The sequence below is a fragment of the Zootoca vivipara genome, chromosome 16 (genome assembly GCF_965207765.1).
Source record: "Zootoca vivipara chromosome 16, rZooViv2.hap1.1, whole genome shotgun sequence".
NCBI lineage: Eukaryota > Metazoa > Chordata > Lepidosauria > Squamata > Lacertidae > Zootoca > Zootoca vivipara.
The window spans coordinates 25,891,154-25,910,886 of record NC_142599.1 but is presented as its reverse complement, the minus strand read 5'-3'; the positions used below and the strand labels follow the sequence as shown (position 1 = coordinate 25,910,886).

The window sequence follows — 19,733 nt, the reverse complement described above, 5'->3', positions numbered from 1 at the left end:
CTAGCCTTGTGAAGTCTTGCACAGAGACCTCTCTTGAGATACCATTCCCAGCCCTGCTGTTTAACCTCCTTTAACTAGGGAAGCCAGTGACTGAAGCTAAGGCTGCCTCCATTGGGAATGAGGGAACCTGTGGCCCTCCAGATGTTGTTGGACTCCATCTCCCATCAGCCCCAGCCAGCAAGACCAATGATCAAGGATGGTGGGAGTTGGGTGTCCAACAATATGCGAAAGGCAGGAAGTTCCCCATCCTTGGCTTCCATGCAAAGCACATGCTCTAGCCTTGGGTGATGGGCATCATCTTGTAAAGGGATGGGTGGCAATTCAGCACAGCTGCCAATGTTTGCACTAGTCCCAAAAGTATGTGACACACCAAAAAGTTTTATTTAACAAAAAAATATTGTCAGAGATGACACCAAAATAATAATAAAGTTAAGCCTTTTGAGGTCAAGAGCCACAACTGTAGAGTGAGAGGCGGTAAAAAAGTCCTTTGGGAGACGGCTGCTGCGCCCACTAGGAAACGAGGACCCCTGTGGAGCTGGCCTTGCCGCCCGACCCCTCAGTGCTGTCCTTGGAGGGAGCCTTCTGGTCATCCTCGCCCATCAGGCGGATGTTGTGTTTTTCCCGGAACTCGTTCAGCTCCCGCCCTTTCGTCTGCAGCTGCTGGGTCAAGGTCTCTATGATCTTGTTGATCTGCAAACAGGGAAGGAGAGTCAGGACAGGAAAGATGGAGCGCCACATTTTATCTGGGGAGCAGAAAATGAGGATTCTGAGCTCCCCGACATCCTCCCAAGATCACTCTGCATTTATTTATCCATTTTAAAGGCATTTATAAATCGCCTTGATATTTGTACCGAGAGGGCCTTCTCTGTAGCAGCACCCGCCCTATGGAACGCCCTTCCATCAGACGTCAAGGAAATAAGCAGCTATCCTAATTTTAAAAGACATCTGAAGGCATCCCTGTTTAGGGAAGCTTTCAATATTTAATGCTGTACAGTGGAACCTCGGTTTATGAACACCTCAGTTTACGAATTTTCGGTATACGAACGCCGCAGACCTATCTGGAATGGATTAATTCACTTTCCATTACTTTCAATGGGAAAGTTCGCTTCAGTTTATAAACGCTTCAGTTTAAGTACTCCGCGGACCGTCTGGAACAGATTAACCCACTTTCCATTACTTTCAATGGGAAAGTTCGCTTCAGTTTATGAACGCTTCAGTTTATGAACAGACTTCCGGAACCAATTGTGTTCATAAACCGAGGTACCACTGGTGTTTTTTTTAATATTCAATTGGGAGCCACCCAGAGTGGCTGGGGAGATGGGCGGGGTATAAATAATAAATAATAATAAATTATTATTATTATTATTTCAAAAATCTCTTTTAAGAATTCTGTTGTGGGCAACCTTCCAGGAGCCACCTGCCAGGAGTGGGTGAAGCCAGAGTGAAAAATGGGCAGCACAATGGATATGACTCTTCTCTTTATACAGTAGGCTGAAAACACAAGAGACTTTTGACACCCACTCCATACACATCTCTCTCCATCCTCCCTCCAGGCAGAAAAGAGGCATTAAGAGGGTTCAATGACACATTCCAGCCAGGCAAGAGCACTGGAGGAGGGCATGGAGCAGGGGTGTGTGTAGCCCAGGAAGAGGCGGCAGGGCCTGGTGTGAAAATACACATCTTAAATGTCAAAGGCTAAGGTAAATAGGAGCCAGTCGTTTCCCCACTTTCCCCCCCATGGACCACTTGAAAATTGCTTGAGGATCTTGGTGGATTAATTAAATGATTTTTTTCTGCCTGTTGTAGCAATTATAATTTACTGTGCTAGATGCTGTATGGTTTTCATTCGTATTTTTACAGATGCACCGTGGACCATCTGAATGAAGTTTTGGGGCCACTGGTGGGCCACAGACCATAGTCTGGGAACCTCCTGCTGTTTTCCAGCACCATCATTTAACACATCACTATTTAGAACAGCTCTTCCATACGCATTCCTACAACTCCCATCAGCCCCAGCCAGCATTGTGTTAAGATGCAAGGGTTGATGGGAGCTGTACTGGGCAGCAGGCTGGCAAAGTTGATGGGACTGAGAGAAGGGGCTCACCCAAGGATCTTAGGGAGATATGATATTTCAGGTAGCCTGGGCCCAAGTCATGACTGAGTTGTTTTCACATTCTATCTGAGAATTTGGGTAGCAGTGGGAGTGGGAAAGAAATATAACCAAGTTGCATAATGAAGAATCTCTACACACACACACAAACACCTGGACATTTGATTACTTTTCACTTATTCAGCAGTGGCCAAGAATGACAAATGGTGGCAAACAGAAGAATTGAAAACAGCATATATATTTTCTTTAAAAAGTCATAAAATCATAGAATTGTAGAGTGGGAAGGGACAACAAGGGTCATCTAGTCCAACCCCCTGCAATGCAGGAATCTTTTGCCCAACGTGGGGCTTGAACTCATGACCCTGAGATTAAGAGTCTCAAGCTCTACTGTGACCTAGTGATGATAGACTAATATATTTTATGTGAAGTTCATTAATTTCCACCCACACAATGGCCTTTGGTGAGTAAAAATCTGCAGCAGGCAAGCAGCTAGAGAAGTTCTTGTAAACTGCAAAAACGCTGGGTCTTACTTTTTTCCCCAGCCTTCAGATGCCAGAAATGACTATCAGTTATATATTATTAGCTTTCCTTATATATATGCACCTTATTATCAGTTAATTCAGTTGGCATACTTAGTTCCCTCCTTTTGCCTCACAACAACCCTGTGAGGTAGATTAGACTTAGAGAAGGTGACCGACCCAAGGTGACTTACCCCACTGAGTTTCATGGCTGAACAGGAATTCAAACCTAGGTCTCTCTAGTTTTAGCCATAATAACTAAAGGCAAGTATTGCTGAGGCTAATGGCATTCCCTGTTCCAAGGAGAAGCAGGGAGTCTGCCCACTGTCTCCAGAGGCATTACCTGCTCTTTGTTATTTTCCAAGGCTGGGAGAACTTCTTTCACAGTGCGTTCTACCAACACACCTCCCACCATCCGGTAACACTTCCTAGTAGGGTCCACTTCTCGGAGTGTTTCAAGTACCAGCCTGCAGAGTGGAAGAAAGGCAGAATATCTGAGCATTGTACACCAGCTTATGATAAGGACAGTATCAAGACTGCAGGGAAAGACATGACACATCACTGTGCTGCTATTTTATTATTTCCAAATCTAGCGGTCAAAACTCTAAATTGGGAGCACTTTCGTTCAAAGATGGAAGAAACAAGGCAAAGTTCACTGGGTGGTTCTGGGGAAGTTGTGAAGGGTATCAATGGCTACCAGGGTGGATTTGATTTAAATCAAACTGATTTAAATCACGATTTAAATCACTAGTCAGTAAGGCTTGATTTAAATCATAGTTTTCTACATAAAGACTAATTCTTGCTGGTATAACTTTAATATGCAAGTAGATGAAGATTTTTAGAATAACAACTTTTCATATTAGTTTTTTATCCCCAGTTTAATAGGTTAATCATTCATATTTGGACAACTTTACTGTTGTACTTAGGAAGGAGAAAAATAATCATTACCTTAATAATAACAATTTAAATAGATTTATTCAACTGAAACAATAACATTACAGCATATGTTATTTGCTTAAACAAACATCCATGTTTGTTAACTAATTTGGCTAAACAAAAACAACAAATATATATTTTAAGAAACTTAGACTGTCAGCCCAGCCTACACATGAAAAACTTAAATACTGTCCACTTTAAACAATCAGAAAAATATTGTTTCTATTCTATTCACTGGACTTCTTGAAACTTAGCACTGAAGGGGTTGTTTCTGTATTCATAGGTTTGTAGAACAATAGGATTAAGGTCTTTTTCTCAACTCTGTTCATGTTATAACATTTTTGCTGTGAAGAAGAGGCATGTGATCTCTGTTGAGTCAAATTCAGTTTTGAGAACTGCAAAAGTAAACCAAGCATCTGTGATAATATCTTGTAGGTAGAGAAACTGCCCAATAATCTTACAAAAACCTCTGGAAGAGCATGACATTGTGAATGGATTAATGGAATTTATTTAACCAAAAAGTTAAACATATACAGTACAACCTTATTCTACATAATTAAAAAACTAATCTTTATTTCATGATGGAAGAACCTTTGGATGGTAATATATTTCCCTCAAAAAGCATTTTATTTTTTAAAAATCCGATTTAAATCAAAAAAATCTGATTTAAATTTAAAAATCTGATTTTTTATTTATTTTTATTTTAAAATCATTGATTTTTATCCACCCTGATGGCTACTAGCCATGATGGCTATGTTCGCCATTGGAGGCAGTTTGCCCCTGAGTAACACTTGCTGAGGTGCACAAGTCGGAAAAGGACTGTTACATCTTGTTCCTGTTTGCAAGCTTCCCAGAGGCATCTGGTTGGCCATTGTGAAAATACGATGCTTTACTAGGACCCCCCCCCCCCAGCCTGATCCACCAGCCAGACTCTTTTCTCAATTCCATTTGCAAGGCTGCTTGCAAGAATAGAGAAAACTGCAAAACCACCAAGCAGCAATATCCAAAATTAGCAGGGGGAACAATGTTCAAATCCACTGCTTACTTGTGCTCATTCAGCTCCATCTCCAGCTCAGCTGCCTTTGAGGCTAGACCTCGCTGCTCCTGACGCAGACGGTTAAATCCAGCCACCACCTAGAAGGGGAGAAAGGTCAGTCACAGCAGGCAAGGGCTTGCACCAGCCACAACCAAGCTAAGCAAGGACACAGGGTCTATTCACATTGTCCCTTGCTGCTTTTACTTTCCCCACTCTCATACTTTAGATTATAAGCTTCATTGGGGTTAGAAATCTGCCATGTTTTACTTGAATTGCCAACTGAGGCCAAACCCTACCTAAACCCTCCTGAATCACTGCTAAGGTGGAGTATTTTGCTCATGGATCTCTGAACTTTCAAATCATTCCATCCCACAGCCCTAGGGTAGACCAACTGAGAAAAGAAAATGTGTATGCCATACCTAAGGGTGTGGGTTTTACTGCAACATAGTTTTTATTAATTTTCATCTTTAAACTGTTTAACATGGTTGCATTGAGATATACATTTACATTAGATGATATGGCATGCAACAATTATATAATTAAAAATAAAGATAAAACAATAAACACTCAGATAAACATTTTTGAATATAGTAACAAAATTGTGTCAAAATATATGTACCAAAATTATATTGGTACTGTTCTGTCATATGCCCCAGTATTTGTGTATACTACATACACATACCTACCTACATATGTTCCACAACATATGTTTCACCACATATGTTCTAGCACCCGTTATTTTTAACGGGCTTCAAGATACTAGTAGTTAATAACTGTAATGATTTCCATGTCCTAGCAATGGCTGTTCTTGCAGTGGTTAATAAATGTATTATAAGATCTTTGTTTCTAATTTGCAAAATATTGTGACCATACAAGTCCTGGGGTCATGGGGGTTGTCTGCCTTGTGACAAAAGATATTTCGGTAAATAATTTTTCCAGAACTTTTCAATTGATATGTCCCTCTAATGGGACATCCTCTATAACACGTGGGAGAAATGTTTGGTTTCTATGACCTTTTAAACTGGGAAGGGAAAATTGTGGAGGGTATTTTTTTTGTTTGTTTGTTACAGTGGTACCTCGGTTTAAGTACACAATTGGTTCCAGAAGTCTGTACTTAACCTGAAGCAAACTTTCCCATTGAAAGTAATGGAAAGTGGATTAATCCGTTCCAGACAGTCCGCAGAGTACTTAAACTGAAGCGTACTTAACCTGAAGCGAACTTTCCCATTGAAAGTACAGTGGTGCCTTGCTTAACGAATGCCCTGCTTAACGAAATTTCCGCTTAACGAAAGGATTTTTCGAGCAGAGCTTGCCTCGCTAGACGAATGCGTTTTACGAAAAATTCGTCTAGCGAATCGCGGTTTCCCATAGGAATGCATTGAAATTCAATTAATGCGTTCCTATGGGCAAATTTTTTTAAAAAAAAATTCAATGCATTCCTATGGGATTCGCTAGACGAATTTTTCGCTATAAGAAAAGACCCGTGGAACGAATTAATTTCGTCTAGCGAGGCACCACTGTAATGGAAAGTGGATTAATCCGTTCCAGACTGGTCCGCGGAGTACTCAAACTGAAGCGTACTTAATCCGAAGTATGAGTGTAATTGGTTCTGGAAGTCCATACTTAACCTGAAGCGTACTTAACCTGAAGCGAACTTTCCCATTGAAAGTAATGGAAAGTGGATTAATCCATTCCAGACAGGTCCGCAGAGTACTTAAACTGAAAGTACTCAAACCGAAGCGTACTTAAACCGAGGTATGACTGTACTATGTTATGCATTTCTTATGCTTTTATATTGTAAACCAGCCTGTGATCCTCGGATGAAGGGCAGTATAATACATACATATATACATACATACATAGTTAAAAAGGACATATTTGAACATTTCCCACCTGAATTTGCATTTCATTAACAGTAAGCAGTTGTCCATCTTCGTAAAAATTATTTCAAACAATTGCTTTTTTCTTTCAGGTACCTAACTGTATTATAGGCTCTATATTGCAGGCATGGCCAACAGGTAGATCGGGATCTACCGGTAGATCCCCAGGACGTTTCTGGTAGATCGCGGGTAGATTGTGGGTTCCTTAGTGATCGCCAGCCTAAAAGAAAAGGAAGAGCTCTCCCCCTAAAAAAAACCCTCAATAACTCTTGTCTCCCCCCCACAAAAAAGCTCAATAACCATGAGCAATTGCAGGGAGAGCTCCTTCCCTCTTCCCGATACTGAGCTTACCAGTATGTGTGTGTGTTAGTGCGTTGCACAGAATGGCTGGATTGCTCCCTGTCCCTCTTGCCTGCCTAGAGCTCCCTGGCTCCTCCTCCCTCATGCCGGCAGAGAGGGAGGGGTGTGTGTGAGTTTCCGTGCATGGGAGGAAAGCGGGAGCTGCGACTCACAGAGGGATTTCCCCCCTGTCCCTGTCTCTTTGAGCCACTGGGAGCCAGAGAGAGAGAGAGAGAGAGAGAGAGAGAGAGAGAGAGAGAGAGAGAGAGAGAGAGAGGTGGGTGGGTGGGTGGGTGCCCCTAGCTGAAGGGGTGGGGTGGGAGAGGGAGAGGGAGAGAGGGAGAGGGAGAGAGAGAGCGCAACGTTCAAACATGACACATGAGCACCTTAAGGATTCCCTGAAGCTGGCCCTGACACAGTGCCCGTCTGATATAGAACAGTTGGTTACCAAAATGGTGTCACATTAACAATGGATGAAGGCATGTATTTTTTAAGAAATCTTGATAGGTAGGTTAATGGAGTGGGTAAAGGAGTTTGTGCAGCGTACAGTTTTGTGAGTGCTTTTATGCAATTCTCTCCCAAGAAATCTCTAAAAGTTTCTGTTGTCCCCCGTAAGAAAAGTATTTGGGCAGTGCTCCCCCCCAAAAGGTTACCCCTTTCCTTCTCCCTAAAAAAAGCTCAACAACTTTGAGCCGAACCCCGAAAAATGGGGGTAGATCACGCCAGATTTTGATTCTGAAAGTAGATCACAGTCTCTTGGGAGTTGGCCACCCCTGCTATATTGTATTTATTTTTGAAAACCGGGTGGAACTGTAATGGAATAATGGGTGAGAGGCCTGGGACCAAATCATTGAAAGTTGTGAATGTGAATGGGTTTGTAAGCAAATGTAAAGAGCAGGTTTTTTAAAAGGTATTACTTTTATAGGGACAGCATTTACTTCTAAGTTCTTTAACCTGCTCCACTGAATTCCCTTATTGACAAATATTATGTCTGTCATGTGCTAAGTTGACATGTGTTTTATTAGCAGTTTAGATTTGGGAATCCCCATCCTCCAACAGTTCGGTGAACAAACTGAAAATATTTTTCAATGCATGGTCGGTCTGATTGAAATATGACTATGTTGTTTTCTTTGCCATTTGGACTTATGGGTTGGTGGAATAAGTATAATTTTAGTTGCAGCCAGTCAGTCCATAATAGAAAATTTCATTTTCTTCCAGCACTGTATAACCATATTTATTTATTTCCACACTTTCCTATAATGTTTTTAAATTACAGATAACCTGAATGCCTAAGTAGCTGAAGCTTTTTCTTCCTATTGGGAGCCATACCTAAGTTGTTTTAACCTGTCTTTTAATATTGTGCTTTAATATTAATATTGTTTTAATTGTTGCAATCCAACCTAGGGCCTTGGGGTGAAAGGTGGGTAAATAATTGCAACAATGATGAAGGTGGTGATTATTATTATTATTAGGACTGCCCGGAGGAAAATTTAAAAAGATTGCGTCTTTTCTCGACTATTACAACGTCAACAGGAGCGGCTCCACCCCTAATAACGGCACCCTTCGCTCTGCACATGCTCAGAAACATGTTCCGCGAAACACACGGAGGCCAAATTGGGCTACGGGTTCGGGCTGTTGGACATCGTGACTTGACGCATCTCCCCCCGGGAAGGGGAACTCTGTACATGCCCAAAGGCACTCCCTTTCCTCGCCCCTCCCCGGTACCTGCTCCGCCGTCATGGCCTTGCCGTGGGGACCACCAGCCGAAGCAGCAGCGCCGACGCTGCTGGGAGGAGCCGCCGGGCCACTTTTCGTCTTGCCGCTCTCCGCCATCTTTCTTCACTTGGCCAGGCCCTCGAGAGACATAAGGCCTGCCTAACAACGCCACAACTTCCGGGGCGAGAGAGGTCACTGCCTTCCGTCGTGACCGGAAGGTTCCGCGTTTCTGCTTCCGCCGGCGCACATTGGGGCTGCCATCTCCTGCCGCCATATTTGTTGAGGGTGAAACCCAGTAGAAGTGAGGAGCCCGAAGCTTGCGAGGGCGACGCGGAATAAAGACACAGATAAAGAGACGGTCATTAATTAAATTACCGAAAACATACGAACTTTATAGGTAGCGGTGGCGGTGGAGTCTTTTCTTATGTAATCCCAAAAGCGCCATTTTGCTTGGGGGCGCGGCATTATCAAATCAGCACCATCTTTGTTCCGGGCTACAGGTTCCTCGCACTTTTAAAAGCGGCACGTTCAGCCATGATTTCTATTCGTTAGACTGAGTCAGGAAGAGATAAAAAAGTGTAGAACTGCACATGGACTTCTCAGGCTGGAACATTTCCGGGTTTTCTTTGGAAATTTCTAGCGGGGTCAGAATTGCGAGTCGTTGATAGAAATCAATGGAGAAATTCAGGGTTTTAAATATAGCTGCACTTGTTACAGCAAACGTATTCAACAAACCGTCGAGCAAAAGGCAATAACCTAACAGTGAGGCGCTCAAGCATTTCCTGACTGCATCTTATTTAGTGTGGGGGCGGGGTTAGTACGGTAATAAAAAAATATATTTTAAAGCGTTTTTCTGGGTGGGGGAGAGATCCCTGCCGATGCCAGAACGCGTATGTAAATTAGCCTCATATTTGGGAGATGGACTGCGGTTTTTAAATTTATCATTGCTTTTTTAAAATGTTTTACATAGTTGTTTTTAACTGTTTTTACTAATATTTTTAAATTGTTTTACAGTATTCTTTTTCTAAAGTGCTTTGAGGTATATAATTTTTATTTAAAACAAAACACTTAAATTGAGTCTCACTCTCATATTCTCCCCCAGCCCAAATTCAGAGCGTAGAACCTCACAAGCAGACACTTTGCACTTTTAAATGTCTAAAAACTTAAAAGGTTTTCTAATCAGAATAAGAACTGAGGTAGAAGGAGCATTATAGAATTTTTATTTTCAAAAAGTTGAGATGCTGTGCTGCCCAATCACTGCTATATTAAAAATCCTGGATTTCTCCACTGACCTCTGTGATGAACCTTCACTTGAAAAAAAAAGTTGTACAGACACCTGAAACTGGCCTCACTTGTCAATCTATTAGGGTATTAACTCTAAGTAGAGAATTATTATTTTTTTTGCCCACCATTTTTAGTATGGGCTCCACTACGCGGAAGCGCCATATTTGTTAGGGGACAGGTTTGCTTCCGGTCTGGACTTTTCTCCCTGGCTTTTAGGGGAGCAACGGCAGCTGCTGTCTTTTTTCCCCCTTTTGCTCATGTAATCACTGCGGGTGAATCATTTGGAGGGGGAGTTTGTTAATGACTGTAGTAGGGAAAAGAGAAAGTTGTCTGTTACTTTTTGAGCTTTAAAGTATTAGCTGGGAATTGGAAGGGTGAGATAAGGGGAGGGGAATTTAAAAGCAGCCCTGGACAAAATGATGCAAGAGGCGTGAAAGAATAGCTATAATATAATATAATAAAAATTATATCAAGTAAACCTGATTTATGGAGGGAGGAGGGAAGAAGAAAGGGAAGTTGAGAGATAACATATTGGTTTTGCCCTGTAGAACTCCTTGCCCATGTATGGTGAAGGGTAATGATAAGCTTTGACACCTTATCCTTTTTATTTTTGTTTTAGATTTATTTTTTATCTTTAATTTCCAGATTTTTTTATCAGGCCCTTCTCTTGCCCTTTTAACTGCACCCATCCGTCAGGCATTCTTTAGTTGTGATTCCTGCATTGCAGGGAGTTGTACTAGATTACCCTTTGGAAGTACCAACTCAAGATAATTCCATGATCCTGACACATAGTAGAAATGGAACACTGGAAAGCTTTTCTTGGGCTTCCTCTGCATGGCATGACAAATTTTAGCTGCAATGTCTATGTGTTGGCTTACTGTGAAAAAACAGAGCCTGCTGGCTTTGGGTTAGTTTTCCCTGAGCAGAACCACCCTGAGACATTTTCCCAACCCACCTCATATCAATATGTGATCTGAAAGGTGTGCTACAGGACCTTCAACATTTATCTCCCTTGATGTGAGGGATACAAGGGTGCAGCTATCTGACTGTGTGCCATTTCCTTGGCAACCGGACCAATGGGGTCTTTCTACATGAGTTTCTCATCTCTTAAACTGGTGGGGACCGAGCCCGCTTCTTAAATACTTACGGTGCAAGGAATAGATGTCGCCCAGAGCTCTGAGTCGCTTTCCTCTCTGTTTTTGCCCTTAGCCAGAAGTGGCCTCTGCAGACTCCCTGTCTGCATAGGAGAAAAGCAGGCAAGGGGATGCCCTCCCTCTGCTCATTTTTCAGCTCCAAATCACCCTCTTCTCTACTGCTTTCCTGCCTGTGAAAGAACAGATCAGGGGTACCCAGTATCTTTCTCCCTTAATCTTTGACTGAAGGAGCAACGGGAAAGGGTTAAGCTGGACTCATTTACTCTTAATTTACTCCTAAATTGCTTTTTAATACTTTTGTTTCAGTTTTTAAAAATAAAATAATCAAAGGCAAGAAACACAACCCCCCTTATATCTAAGTGAACCCTCCAGTGTTCTGCTTTGTGGAACACTATTTTTCTCTCGCTGGTGGCTGGTGGGAGTTGTAGTCCAAAATAGCCAGAGGGCACCAGGTCAGGGAAGGCTGTTCTAGGTCCCCTTTGGGTTGGAGGCCTGCATTTTCCAGAAGTTTGAAAGAAGATTTGTGTTTTTCCCATTGCCTCGTCTAGGTTGAGAGCGGTGGTCCAGAAGCCCTTGCAAACACTTTGCCTCGCTGGTGTGGAGCCATTTGCAAGGATCCAAAGCCGAGCCCTTGGCCACAGGTAACTGGCCTCCGAGAAGATGTAAGAACTGACAACATTTGTACATTTTAAGAGCTCAGGGTCTCTCCACCACTTTATACGCCTGAGAGGTAGTTTGGGCTGATACAGTACAGCCCCAGGAGATCAAGCAGCCTTCATGCTTGAGCAGCAATATAAATACGAGAGCATATTCGCACATAACAAACCATAGTTAGACAAACCAGCCTGTGCATGAGCTCAGTCTCTACATTGCTCTTCCCTTTTTTGAGCAGGGAGACAAACCACGGAGTGGCTGGCTTAATGTGGTGCTTGTGTGGGTTTTCACGGTCCGTTCTGCTCCCTCCCCTGCCGCTCCAGATTCAAAGCCATGTCCATGGAGAGCGCAGGACCCCTGAAGCCCCTTATCGCCGTCTGCCAGATGACCTCCACTCCTGACAAAGCCCACAACTGGGCGTCCTGCTCACGGCTCGTCCGGGAGGCTGCCCAGAGGGGGGCTTGCGTTGTCTTCCTCCCGGAAGGCTTCGACTTCATTGGCAGCAGCGTGAAGGAGTCCCTGAGCCTAGCTGAGCCCCTGGAGGGAGACCATCTGCAGCACTACGTTGGGCTGGCCAGGTAGGACTTGCTGGGGCTTGCCCTGTGTGTGGATGTGGCAGGGCATTGCCTGTGAGAGTGTGGCAGAGGCAATGGCCAGGCACTTGTAGGTAACCCCCCCCCCAAAAAAAACCCCACACATTTCTCCTCTTTTGACAGGGAATGTGGTGTCTGGTTGTCCCTTGGAGGCTTCCATGAAAGAGGCAGTGATTGGGAGAGCACAGGAAGGATCTACAACTGCCACCTCCTCTTGGATCCCAAAGGTGACAAAATCGTCTTAGTATAGGATACCTTCTCTCCCCAAACTGCTCAAATCTCCCTAAACCACTCCTTCCTTCCATCCCTCTTTCTCACAATCAATTCTTCACTATCCAAATGGCACATTCATTTTCAATTTCATTTTCACAGTCATACCTCGGTTTAAGTATGCCTCGGTTTGAGTATTTTCAGTTTAAGTACTCTGCGGAATGGATTAATCCACTTTCCATTACTTTCAATGGGAAAGTTCGCTTCAGGTTAAGTACAGACTTCCCGGAACCAATTGTGTTTGTAAACCGAGGTACCACTGTATTCCATTTATATCCCACCTTTTCCTCCAAGGTGGCGTACATCGTTCCGCCTGCAATTTTATCCTTACAACAACTCTGTGAGGTAGATTAGGCTGAGGGACGGTGAATGGCCCAAGGTCACCCAGTGAGCTTCGTCGCTGAGTGGGGATTTGAACCCGAGTTTCTCCCAGGTCTTAGTCTGACACTCTTATCTGCTACAGCATACTGGCTGTCTCATGCAACACTGGTGTTAGAAGAGCTCCCTCTTGAAACCAGTTGGCAGGGAAGGGATAGAAACACTGTGGCCTGCCTCTTCCTTTCAGCTTCCTTGCAGCTACCATGGCTAGCCTCACTATGTTGATGCCTTAGCAGCCATGAAACTATAAGAACCACCAGCCCCCGCCTACAAAATCTACTAATCTGATCCTTCTCTCCTCGGGGAGGCTGGCCTCAGGAACCCTGGTAGCTGCCTATCGGAAGACTCATCTTTTTGACGTAGAGATGGAGGGGCGAGTGTCCCTGAAGGAAAGTGCCTTCACCAACCCAGGCTCCAAGATAGTGGCTCCTGTGGAGACACCGGCTGGAAAGGTACGTGTAAAATATTCCAGAGACAGGTGTTGGTTACGTCATTTGAGACCAATAAGCTAAGCAAAGTTCAGTGCAAAGAGTGGCGGTGTTTGTCTTTTAATTTAAAAAAAACAAAGTTTTGTAATTAATCTGGAGTTTGGGATGAGCAGCAAGGTGGCTAAGATTGCTGATGATACCAGATGGTTCAGGGTGGTTAAAATAAAGAGGGATGGTAAAGGTAAGGGTACCCCTGACTGTTAGGTCCAGTCGCGTACGACTCTGGGGTTGCGCACTCATCTCACTCTATAGGCCGAGGGAACCGTCGTTTGTCCGTAGACAGCTTCCAGGTCATGTGGCCAGCATGACTAAGCTGCTTCTGGCGAACCAGAGCAGCGCACGGAAACACAGTTTACCGTTCCCACCGGAGTGGTACCTGTTTATTTACTTGCAATTTGACATGCTTTCGAACTGCTAGATGGGCAAGAGCTGGGACCGAACAACAGGAGCTCACCCCATTGCGGGGATTCAAACCGCCGACCTTCTGATCGGCAAGCCCTAGGCTCAGTGGTTTAGACCACAGCGTCACCTGCGCTGGGAAGGATGGTAAGGAGCTTCAAAAAAGATCTCCCCAAACTGGACAAAGGAGCATAAAAATGGCAAACATAGTAGTGGACATCAGGGCAAAATAAAACCCTAAAATTCAGATACATAGGTATCTTAGATAACCTTAAAATTCAGAATCACAGGGATGACCCACAGCAACGCGTGGCCGGGCCAGCTAGTAATAATAATAATTTATTTATACCCCGCCCATCTGGCTGGGTTTCCCCAGCCACTCTGGGCGGCTTCCAACAAAATATTAAAATACAGTAGTCCAAACGTTAAAAGCTTCCCTAAACAGGGCTGTCTTCAGATGTCTTCTAAAAGTCTCTGAATGCCAGTTGTAGAGAATCACAGGTGGGGAGAAGTTTGTGCTCAGGCTTCCCTGCTTTGGGGTTTCCCACTGGGGCGTCTGGTTGGGCACTGTGAGAGCAGGATGCTGAACTAGATGGGCCATTGGTCTGACCCTGCACCCAGGTGCTTCTTATGTTCAGACTTATGTAGGCTGCCAAAGGCTCTTCCCCAACATGGAAATTTGGAATGATTCATTATTGTGGTCTACAGACTAAGACAGGGGTCAGCAACCTTTTTCAGCCATGGGCCGGTCCACCGTCCCTCAGACCATGTGGTGGTCCAGACTACATTTTTTGGGTGGGAATGAACAAATTCCTATGCCCCACAAATAACCCAGAGATGCATTTTAAATAAAAGCACACATTCTACTCATGTAAAAAACACCAGGCAAGCCCCACAAATAACCCAGAGATGCATTTTAAATAAAAGGACACATTCTACTCATGTAAAAACACTCTAATTCCCGGACCGTCCGTGGGCCAGATTGAGAAGGCGATTGGGCCGCATCCGGCCCACGGGCCTTGGGTTGCCTACCCCTGGACTAAGATCAGGAAAATTAGAAATATAGATACAGTTACTATATAAATGAGACTATAAATGGGATAAATCAGGTGCTTTCTGCCATTGGCAGGTATTTGCCATCACCAATGGAGCTCCAGGAATTGTATCTGCAAAGAGAAAACTTAACCTAAAAACTTGCTGACCTCCCCGGAAAAGAGGCGGGGGGGGGCAGAGTCAGTTGGTTGCAGATTCTGGAGTAGTCTTTGTGAAAGGGAAAGAGAGAGAACTTCACCCACAACTTCCACTCCTTTGCCTTAGCATGGGGAGACTCTCAAGGGCGTTGAAGCACCAGCCTCTTCCCCACCCCCCAAAAAATAAAACTTGGGAAGGCAGAGCCTTTAGTCTGGCGGCAGCAGCAGAAGCTATGTACAGTAGTATCTTGCAAGATAAGAGACAGGCAGATGAGGAGATGGACAATCATTTTGACTCGCTGGTCTCAAGGTGTGTGTGGCTTTTAGAGGCCAGCACCAGCACTCTGAATTGAGCCCAGAAACGGTCTGGGAGCCAGAGTGGTCAGGACACAGGAACGCTATGAAATGCTCAGGCCCACTTAGGAATCCAGCAGCTGTTTCTAACTGCAGCATCTGAACAGTCTTCAAGGGCAGCCCCATGTCTAAGCTGGAGTTTTCCAGAGCATGGATTGATGTTGTGCAAGAAGGTTTGCCTGGCTCCCCCCCCCCCACCTGCTATTACGTCCAGGCAGGGCTTCTTTCTGTGTGCTTGCTAGCCTCCCACTCCGCCCTGCACCTCTTTCAGGTTGGTCTGGCCATTTGCTACGATCTCCGCTTCCCAGAAATGTCTATCGCTCTGGCCCGGGAAGGGGCGGAGATTCTCACCTACCCATCAGCCTTCACTGTGACAACAGGCTCGGCCCACTGGGAGGTAAGTGGATCCAACATTACAGTGGTTGGGTGGGGTTCTTTCCAGGAATCCTTTCAATTGGAGGTTCGGGGGTGTGTGTTTCAACCTGGATCAAAGTGTGCCCTTTACTGAGCTATGAATGTGCTAACACACTTTTTAGAAATAGTAGCTCTTTGCCTTCACATAGGGCATTTTGCCCATGCTCAGACAACCTTGCCCTAAGAAGAAACGCCTTTGTTCTTTTGCATTAGTGCAGCAAAAAGGACAGAAGAAGGAAGGAGGAGACAGCATAACCCACCAAATAACATTGAACTTCTGCATTTGAAATTCCTCAATTAAGGACCCAAGTGCTCAAAACATATTAGGCATCAAACTGGGTCTTCTACCCCTTTGCTTCCTATTTCCCCTCCCTGCTCCTCACATTCTCCTACATCTGCAGTGGTTCCCAAGCAGATTTTGGCAACTACCTCCTTGGTTCCATAATCCCCAGTGCCCCTTTTTACCCTATAAAAAGCAATATTCAGGATAGTGGTTTGCACAGCCCACTAAGGAAGGTAATAACACAGTAAGATTCGAAAGATGAACAATTCATTGCACATTTATTCAAAATCCGGTCGAAACTATCTAGTTTAACAAACTTGATTAACTTGATCCAGTGACCCCTGCTTTTCAAAGTCTGATAGCCGTTTACACCCCCAGCGCCGCCCTAGACCCTTCCTGCCTCCTAGTGCCCCTCTGGTAGGTAATCCCACTGCCCTCCTGGAGCCAGTACCGCCCACTTTGAGAACCACTGTCCTGAATCAACCTCTCTCAACCTGTTACCCTTCAAATGTTTTGGACTACAACTCCCAAGGAGTACCATTTTTACTTTTATTTTTGGGTGGGGAAATCTGCCCTACAAGAGCAGGGACCCTCTGCACTGGCTCAGAGGCACTCAAAGCCCTAGATTTCCGATAATGTAAGTTTTCATGCTAGGGATAGTTAGAAAAAAGATTTGAAAACAAAACCATCACTACCATAATGCTGTTATACAAATCTGTGATGTGACCGCATGGTAGCCTTCTGGTTGCCGCGTTGGAAAAAGGGCAGTGCAGAATTGGGGAAAACGTTCAGAAAAGGGCAACCAACATTATCAAGGGGATGGAGCGACTCTGTTGGGGACTTTTTGGTTTAGAGAAAAGGTAAGAGGTGACGGGAATGAAAATTACACATTGCATGGAGAAAGTGGTCAGATCCCGCCCCGCCCCCCAATAGCACTAGAACTTGTGAACATCCAGTGAAACTGAAGACAGGAGGGTTAAGGACCGATAAAGTCCTTATTCACACAGCACATGGGCCAAACTATTGAACTCTCTCCTACGGGAGGCAGCAATGGGCACCAACATAGATGGCTTTAAAAGAGGGTTGCATAAATTCATGGAGCAGAGGGTTATTTATGACTGCTTGCCAAGATTACTATGCTCCATCTCTAGAGCGAGAGGCAGCAATGCTTCCAAATACCAGTTGCTGGAAACTGCATGAGGGCAGAGGGCTCAAGCCACTGTGAGAATAGGAGGCTGGACTAAATGGTCCAGTGCCCTGGATCCATTAGGCTGTTAGCTTATAATCAGAGTTGGAAAGTACCCAAATGGTCACCTGGCCCAACCCCAATGCAGGATTCACAGCTAACAAATCCCTGAGAGATGGCCGTCCAACCTCTGTTCAGAAACCTCCAATCAAGAAGAAACCGCCACCTTCTGAAGTCACCTGTTCCACTATTCAGAGGTGTTATGTTCTCATGTTAAAGTTTACAACGGGGGCGGAGACACTGCAGGCTCCACCCCTAACTCTTTTATGCTCCTCCCTCCTCTGCAGGTGCTGCTGCGAGCTCGTGCTGTTGAGACCCAGTGTTATGTGGTTGCAGCTGCTCAGACAGGAAAGCACCACGCAAGCCGCACCTCCTACGGCCACGCCATGGTAGTGGACCCATGGGGCAGCGTCGTCGCCCAGTGCCAGGAGGGGCCAGGCCTGTGCTACGCAGAGATCGACCTTGCCTACCTGCGCCGCATCCGGCAGGAGATGCCGGTCTTCTCCCATCGCCGGGCCGACCTGTATGGCCAGGTGGCTGCTCAGAAGAGACCCCCATCCCCGTGATTTGCTTGGTTGCTGCTGGCCCAGCTTCCGGAACCTCTTATCCTTCTAATGACCTACCTGGGTGGATTTTCGCTCCCTCAACCAACAATTCTGCTAGGAAGTGGGTGATAAGTAGAACAACTAAGAGAAATGTACCCGCTCTCCCAAGTGGATCCAGGAAAGGGCACCTTGCCCTATGAAGCCTGGTCTTTTATTCCACCTGGGAAGGGTGCATTCGCTCAGATGAGCTGCAGTGAATCCTTTGCCCCCAAATTAGGGGCGGTGGAATCTGCAAGCCCCCAGATCCTGCTAGACCTAAATTCCCATCAGTTCCAGCCAGTACACAGATGGGAGATGCAGTCCAGGAACATTCAGAGTGTCAGTTTCCCCAGCTCTGACTGAAATAAATCTGCCCCCGCTGGATTCCCACACTTCTTCCAGTCACCTAATAATCCATTTTTAAACGGTTACATTGGTACCTCGAGTTACAAACGCTTCAGGTTACAAACTCCGCTAACCTGGAAGAGTTGCCTCGAATTGAGAACTTTGCCCCAGGATGAGAACAGAAATTGTGTTCTGGCAGCAAGAGGCCCCATTAGCAAAAGCACGCCTCTAAGTAAGAAGTGTTTCAGGTTAAGAACGGACTTCCGGAACGAATTAAGTTCATAACTAGAGGTGCCACTGTATTGGGATCAGAACCCAGCTGGCTTCCAATAGGGTTCTGCCCCTTAGGCAAACGGTGCTTTGGATTTGTTTCCATCTCTCTGCTGCTAAGAGTCAAGTATCACAACTCACACACGATGCAAACTTTTTGGCCCACTTTATTTTGTGCCGAACATTATCCTTCCACTTGATTGCAACTTGGAGATGAGGAATAAGTTTTTAGCAAATAAATTTGTCACTTGTATGCATGATGAAATTGGAATCTCTCTTTTTTTTTTTTTTGCATTTTCTGCACTTCTGGTAGTCACAGGGAGAGGCAAGGGCACCGGCACCTCGACCCTGACTGCTGGGATCGTTTTCAGCAGCTCCTCTGAGGCAGCTTTACTCGTATTATTTTTCAGGATCTAGAAACTTGGTTTTAAAAACAAACAGAAGATCGAGGTGCCCAGACACCTGCATCCTGTGGCCAATTCATAGCTTTCTGCAGAGGGCTTTCCTTTTTTTGCATTGTTAAAACCAATTTAAAGCTAATGATTTTAACTGTTAGAATCTTATCTTGTTAAGTTGCTAGGAGAATGGGGTTTGTTTGTGGTATAAGGCAGCTAACAAATGTAATAATGGCTGTTCATGCACAGTACTGCCACATGCACAGCTAAGCATAAAGTACAGTCATACCTCGGGTTACAGCCGCTTCAGGTTCCGCCTTTTCAGGTTGCGCTCCACACCAAACCCGGAAGTACCAGAACGGGTTACTTCTGGGTTTCGGCGTGCGCACATGCGCAGAAGCACTAAATTGCGCTTTGCACATGTGCAGAAGCGCCAAATTGTGACCCGCGCGTGCACAGACGCGGGTTGCGAACATGCCTCCCGCACAGATCACGTTCTCAACCCGAGCGTCCACTGTAGACACTTTGAAGCCCAGTTTTAAAGATAGTTATTTCACACAGCACATATTTAAACTATGGAACTCCCACAAGAGGCAGTAGTTCTCACCAACTGAGATGGCTTTTAAAGATCGGACAAATTCATGGAGGGTTGCTAGCCGTGATGGCTTTACTCTGTCTCCACAGTCAGAGGAAGGAAATGCTTCTGAACACCAGTTGCTCGAAATCACAGGGAGGGAGAAGGCTCTTGTGCTCAGGTCCTGTTTGTTGCGTTTCCCACAGGTGTCTAGTTGGCCACTGTGAGAACAGGATGCTGGACTAGATGGGCCATTGGCCTGATCCAGCAGGCTTGGCTTAGATTCTAATTAAATGCAACCCCCACAAAAAGTGTTGCTGAAT

The 19,733-nt window shown here is 45.0% G+C and overlaps 2 protein-coding genes across 7 annotated transcripts; one reads left to right on the top strand and one right to left on the bottom strand.

The window, feature by feature from the left end:
* Positions 1 to 358: 358 nt before the first annotated feature.
* PFDN2 (prefoldin subunit 2) lies at positions 359 to 8,669 on the bottom strand. Its single transcript, XM_035099234.3, has 4 exons — positions 8,545 to 8,669; positions 4,610 to 4,698; positions 2,972 to 3,095; positions 359 to 690 (listed from the first exon to the last, which is right to left on the bottom strand). The coding sequence occupies exons 1-4, from the start codon at positions 8,650 to 8,652 to the stop codon at positions 511 to 513; spliced, it is 501 nt and encodes a 166-aa protein (XP_034955125.1). The 5' UTR covers positions 8,653 to 8,669; the 3' UTR covers positions 359 to 510.
* A 1,245-nt stretch (positions 8,670 to 9,914) lies between these two features.
* NIT1 (nitrilase 1) lies at positions 9,915 to 18,706 on the top strand. 6 transcript variants are annotated; one of them, XM_035099372.3, is made up of 7 exons: positions 9,915 to 10,078; positions 11,522 to 11,614; positions 11,951 to 12,205; positions 12,344 to 12,447; positions 13,187 to 13,320; positions 15,571 to 15,696; positions 17,530 to 18,706. In XM_035099372.3, coding segments are annotated over exons 1-7 (993 nt in total). In that variant the 5' UTR covers positions 9,915 to 10,076; the 3' UTR covers positions 17,809 to 18,706. The 6 variants fall into 6 exon arrangements, with proteins under 6 accessions (XP_034955263.3, XP_060125255.2, XP_060125254.2 ...); XM_060269272.2 differs by having other exon boundaries at positions 9,952 to 10,091; XM_060269271.2 differs by having other exon boundaries at positions 9,985 to 10,078; positions 13,199 to 13,320.
* The last annotated feature ends 1,027 nt before the right edge of the window (positions 18,707 to 19,733 follow it).